Below are 5,853 nucleotides of genomic sequence, written 5' to 3'. Positions count from 1 at the left end.
TATTTTTTTTTTTTTTTTTTTTTGTGTTAAGGTTTTATCACATTTTTTATTTTTATAATAATTGCAATATATAATTTTAAAAAACGTGTAAATAACAAACATAAAAAAAAAAGAGATGCCGTCCTTTCAGAAAAGGTTTATAGAAAAGACAAATAGGAAAGAGATTATCGAAACTTTTTAACACATCTAATAATACTAAATTGTGATGGATTAGCGTGAATTATGGTTTAATATATTGATTATTTCAATATAATTATATTTGACCATTACATTATCTTTAAAAAAAACCTCAAACATGTGGATTTGTATATCAAAACAAACTCTCTACATTAAAATGCGACATTAATGTAATTTGTTGTTAACAATAAAGCATCATTTAAAAATGACACGAGAATAAATATAAAAAAAAAACTTATGTATTTTAAGAGACTTTTATATATTTTATTCAATATCTACTCATTTTATTTATTATTTGTCACATAAACTTTATTTTAAAGAAAATTAGAATACTCCCATAAAATTTTGAAATCAATTTAATTGGTTTTGTTTGTATTGTTAATATATATTTGTATATATTGATTTGTTTTTGGGAAAGGGTAATGGACACCAACTTCTAAGTTAGATTTGACTTTCCAAATCTTAAATTTATTTGATTAAATCAAGCTTAAAAATTTGTAGATTGTAAGATATTTAAATGATTTTTAATATTAATACAAGTTAATTTTTTATTTTAAAATATAATATATAAATACCTTTTTCAAAATATAAAGAGGAATGATTAAATGTGATTTATATATATATATATATATATATATATATATGTAGTGATGATGGAAGTGATTAAAGTAACACGTGGACGGCGGGGATATGCCGAAAATGGCTGCAATGTCGTTGGTTACCGGCTCCGCCGGGGACGGCGTTGGAGTTTTGGTTTGGTATGGCCGGCGTCGAATTTGCATCTCTAAGAAATCACTTTTAAAATAATATTATTAAAAATAAATTAATTAATTATATTTAAGAAACTACTTGAGACTCTCAGATCCCAACAGAAAAAAAATATAAAAATGCATTTAATAACAAATTTATTTATTTGATTCATTAATTTAATTGGCTTCGACAGGACACAGACGTAATGTGGCTTCGAAACCCATTTACAAAGCTAAGCTCCAACAAAACAGAGGACCTCCAAATCAGCACCGACGGCTTCTCCGGCAACCCATGGAGTGAAGAAAACAACTTCGTAAACACCGGATTCTACTTCGTCCGATCAAACAACAAAACCATTTCCCTCTTCCGGAACTGGTACAATCTGAAGGACAATTCCACAGGGAAGAAAGAGCAGGACGTTCTTTTAGAGCTCATCCATGGCGGAATCATCGCTAAACTTGGCCTTAAAGTCCGATTCCTTGACACCCTGTTCTTCAGCGGCTTCTGCCAAGACAGTCGGGACCCAAGGGAGGTAACGACGGTTCACGCCAACTGCTGTCGGAGCATCGCCGCCAAAGTGGGCGATCTCCGGACAGTGCTTTATGATTGGAAGAAGTTTCGGAAGACGAATTCTTATAATGCGACGGCGGGGTTTAAGTGGTCGCCGCATTTGGGGTGTGCGAAATCGTGGAAAAGGTAGAAGCGGAGTTATATTTCGACCATTAAAGTATTATTAGTATAGTTTCAAAGGTCAAGATATCTATCTTTATATTTATTGTATTATTTAATTTTAATAAAATCTAGTTTCAATTAATATATTTTATTTAATTATAAATGGAGTGGAGCATGGAATAGCCCGTTCTTGATTGCACCCACTCTAATACCTACATCACGAGAACTGAGTATGATTTATATTTTTTTTAGAATACATCTCCTTTGAGAATTATAGATTTTAAGAATCATATTTTTTGAGATAGAACGGATCTAAATTAGTTATTCTCAACTCAAACTAATTCAGTTCGAGTGAGATGAGGTGTATTAGTCTTGGACTAGGCTTTGCTCTACATTAACCCATTTCATACCGGACCTTGTGTTTCACAGTATCCAATTTTCTCATAACACAACTCTACGATGTTATGATATGATACTCTTATGGATATAATAATTTTAATATTTTAATGAATTTTTATTCGAATGGTAATATTATAAAATAAAATATAAAGGGTATATATATATTTTTTAATGTTTGAAAAAAAAAAAAAAGAGAGGCTACTTTCGTAATTTTGCTTAAATGATCCATTTTAAGGCCCCGCGAACTCCCTCATCTCAGTGATTGCCTTCCCCATTTTCAGCTTCTTCTTCAAATTCTCTGTAATTTTTCTCTCTCGTTCGCCATGGATCCCGTCAATGCTTGGGGCAACACTCCTCTTGAAGCTGTCGACCCTGAGATCTTCGATCTAATCGAGAAGGAGAAGCGTCGACAATGCCGTGGAATCGAGCTTATTGCCTCTGAGAATTTCACTTCCTTCGCTGTCATCGAGGCCCTCGGTAGCGCCTTGACCAACAAATACTCCGAGGGCATGCCGGGTAACCGATACTACGGTGGCAACGAGTTCATCGACGAGATCGAGAATCTCTGCCGTTCTCGAGCCCTCCAGGCCTTCCATGTCGATCCTGCCAAATGGGGCGTAAATGTCCAGCCCTACTCTGGTTCTCCGGCGAATTTCGCTGCCTACACGGCGTTGCTTCAGCCGCATGACCGTATTATGGGGCTGGATCTTCCTTCTGGTGGCCATTTGACGCATGGTTACTACACTTCCGGTGGGAAGAAGATCTCTGCTACCTCGATTTACTTCGAGAGTTTGCCTTACAAGGTTAATTCCTCCACTGGCTATATTGATTACGAGAAGTTGGAGGAGAAGGCTTTGGATTTCAGGCCGAAGCTGATTATCTGTGGTGGCAGTGCATACCCTAGGGACTGGGATTACGCCAAATTCAGAGCAATTGCCGACAAATGTGGTGCCCTTCTGCTTTGTGATATGGCTCACATTAGTGGTCTCGTTGCTGCTCAGGTATATGAATCGTGTTCAGATCTTTTGTCAGTTTGTCTTGTGAATGTTGGTAACCGGATGTTGTTTGCTTTTCCATTTCTGGATTTGGGATCTGTGGATTTCTGTTGAACTTGCTTTTCTCTTTGATCTCTGCAGATGATAAGCTCAATTCGTTCATACTTGTCTTTCGTCTTTGTGTTCAGATTAGTAATGGTTAGAAATGGCACAGGTTGTTAGATCCATAATTGTTTGAGCATCTTCGTAACAGGATCTGGCTTTTTGAAAACTTATTTAATAATAAGTATTGATGCTGCATTGATTCTTTGTAACGGAAGCTAACTTGTGTTCTTTGTATTCGTTGAACTATGAAGTTTTTCATTGTTTTTGTCAAATATTTTTTGTATTCCTTGTTTGTACCATAAGATTCAGTTTTAAATGCTTAGTTGAAAATTGAAATGAAGCTCTGCTTCGAGGAAAGGGATACATTTCTGCTTCTGGTTGAATTCAGTTTTAATGTAAAACAAATCCTGTGATATCATCTTTTTTGCTTTGAATTTAGATTACGTTTTCTTTTTGAAAAATTATTCGAAGGCATATTTCTTCTAACACATTTCTTATGATTGTTTATGATCTCTGTTTCCTTTCTTGCAACTTAAGCTACCTGGGTCTTGCTAGTATTGTAAAATAATAGTGTACAATGACTGTTTGTAGGAAGCTGCAAACCCGTTCGAGTATTGTGACGTTGTCACGACCACAACTCACAAGAGTTTGAGGGGTCCGAGGGCCGGTATGATCTTCTATAGGAAGGGTCCAAAGCCACCAAAGAAGGGTCAGCCTGAGGATGCTGTTTATGATTTCGAAGACAAGATCAACTTCTCTGTCTTCCCTGCCCTTCAAGGTGGCCCTCACAATCACCAAATTGGTGCTTTAGCTGTTGCCTTGAAGCAGGCTATGGCCCCCGGGTTCAAGGTCTATGCAAAACAAGTTAAGGCCAATGCTGTAGCCCTTGGAAATTACCTGATGAGCAAGGGCTACAAGCTTGTCACTGGCGGAACCGAGAACCACCTCGTTCTCTGGGATCTTCGTCCTCTGGGATTGACTGGTAATTCCGTGCAAACGAACCAAAGAAAACTAACAGAAAGAACATGTTCTGTTCTGTTCGTGTGACTTTTTTTGTGGTAATTCCTTTTGCAGGCAACAAGGTTGAAAAGCTTTGCGACCTGTGCAACATTACTGTAAACAAGAATGCCGTGTTCGGCGACAGCAGTGCATTGGCTCCCGGAGGTGTTCGAATCGGTAAGTTCCAATATCGTTGAAAGATGAGTTCATCATCCACAGTCCTCTTAAGAACTTGTTTTCCTTGCAATCAATCGATGACTTTTTATCTATATTTAAGTGTGTGATTAACAAGACATCATATTGCGATGTGTTAGGTGCACCTGCCATGACATCGAGAGGTTTGGTCGAGAAAGACTTCGAACAGATCGCAGAGTTCCTTCACCGTGCTATAACCATCACCTTGAACATCCAGAAGGAATATGGAAAGCTGTTGAAGGACTTCAACAAGGGTCTGGTAAACAACAAGGAAATCGAAGAGCTCAAGGCCGACGTCGAGAAATTCTCTGCCTCATTCGACATGCCCGGTTTCCTCATGTCCGAGATGAAGTACAAGGACTAGAAAGCAAACATCAACAACAAGAAGATCTAAAGTTTTGGGTGTTTGTTGAATCTTTAAAATCTTTCACTTCTAAAGTTGAAAAGGTAAAAAAGAAAGATTGCTTTTAGTTTATTATCTTTTATTTTTCCAGTATGATGGAGACTAGATTTTCCATCGCAAATGTTTATTCGCAAGTTTAATGCTAAGAAAAGAAGTTTTGGGCTAGATAGAGAAGCCCAATTTCAAATCTGTAAGCTTTAAAGCCCATATCAGAAGCAAGACTTTGGGCCACCATGGCCCATATTTTTGCAATGGGCTCCTCTATCCTTCATTTATTTTGGGCTTTTAGAGGATTATTGGGCCTATCATTACTCTTTTAGTTGACAGGAAGCTACACAGCTTTTACCCTAAATTAATAATAATAGTATGCATCAAAATTTTATATTTTAATCAATTTAATTTTTTTAAAAAATAATTTGTAAACTTCCCATTTATTTTATTTTTATTTAAATAATAATTTATTTTTATTTAAATGTCTCTAACTAACTACTTTTTTTAATGAACTTTTATTTTACGTAATTATTTTTCAAGAAAGTCATAAAAGAGAAAACCACCTCACCCTTGTACATCGTGTCATTATTTATTCATTCAAGGCCAATATTTATTTTTCATTTTTTATTTTTTCTATAAAAAAAAAATATAAACAGACTTTGCTTTTAAAATTTTAAATAATATTCTTAAATTAAAAAGAAAATCTAAAAAGTATTGATTAAATATTTTGTTTCAAACCTATCCTTTTACCTTTTTAAAATATTTCAAAAAATAACCTTAAACTTTCCGATAAGTTTTCTTTAAAACCTTCAAAAACAATTTTAATTTTTTAAAAAAATTAAAAAAAATAGCATTACAAAACTTAGAGATAAGGTATGAAGTGTAGATATACCAAGTTAAAAAAAAAACTTTTTTGAATTTTTTAATAAAGATAAAATATATTAATACTATATTAAAAAAATTTATTAGCAATTTTAAAATATTACTAAAAGTAAAAATATTTTTTAAAAATATAGTTCTAACTTTTAAAAAGTTAATATTAATGAAGTTTTTTTAATATGTTTTTAAAATACTATTAAAAGTTCCACGGGAGAACTAAAACATTAAATTAAAGATGTAGCATTCTTTTTTTAATTTAATAGTTATTATTCAAATTTTTAAAGTTTA

General features: G+C 34.2%; 2 protein-coding genes across 2 annotated transcripts in view; both read left to right on the top strand.

Annotated features, from left to right (window-relative positions):
• The window catches only part of LOC111494474 (uncharacterized protein At1g28695-like), a 2,953-nt gene extending 1,316 nt beyond the window's left edge, over nucleotides 1-1,637 (top strand). The window contains exon 3 of the mRNA XM_023144417.1: nucleotides 1,121-1,637. Coding sequence (XP_023000185.1) covers nucleotides 1,121-1,627 — 507 coding nt within the window. The 3' untranslated portion in view covers nucleotides 1,628-1,637. The remainder of the gene's footprint in view (nucleotides 1-1,120) is intronic.
• Nucleotides 1,638-2,263: 626 nt separating this feature from the next.
• On the top strand, nucleotides 2,264-4,947 carry LOC111494472 (serine hydroxymethyltransferase 4). The gene is made up of 4 exons (XM_023144415.1): nucleotides 2,264-2,999; nucleotides 3,690-4,080; nucleotides 4,173-4,274; nucleotides 4,412-4,947. Exons 1-4 carry the CDS (start codon nucleotides 2,322-2,324, stop codon nucleotides 4,654-4,656), a joined length of 1,416 nt encoding a protein of 471 aa, XP_023000183.1. The 5' UTR covers nucleotides 2,264-2,321; the 3' UTR covers nucleotides 4,657-4,947.
• The last annotated feature ends 906 nt before the right edge of the window (nucleotides 4,948-5,853 follow it).

This window comes from Cucurbita maxima, unplaced genomic scaffold (genome assembly GCF_002738345.1).
Source record: "Cucurbita maxima cultivar Rimu unplaced genomic scaffold, Cmax_1.0 Cma_Scf00020, whole genome shotgun sequence".
Taxonomy (NCBI): Eukaryota; Viridiplantae; Streptophyta; class Magnoliopsida; order Cucurbitales; family Cucurbitaceae; genus Cucurbita; species Cucurbita maxima.
Note: the sequence above shows the minus strand (reverse complement) of the source record. Positions and strands in the feature narration are given on the sequence as shown.

What these genes read in the sequence shown, in the direction of transcription:
- LOC111494472 (XM_023144415.1), top strand. Translation starts at nt 2,322, where the DNA reads ATGGATCCCGTCAATGCTTGGGGCAACACTCCTCTTGAAGCTGTCGAC. An exon ending in GTGGTCTCGTTGCTGCTCAG is followed by an intron (nt 3,000 to 3,689) that starts GTATATGAATCG and finishes GACTGTTTGTAG; the next exon opens with GAAGCTGCAAACCCGTTCGA. An exon ending in TCGTCCTCTGGGATTGACTG is followed by an intron (nt 4,081 to 4,172) that starts GTAATTCCGTGC and finishes TTCCTTTTGCAG; the next exon opens with GCAACAAGGTTGAAAAGCTT.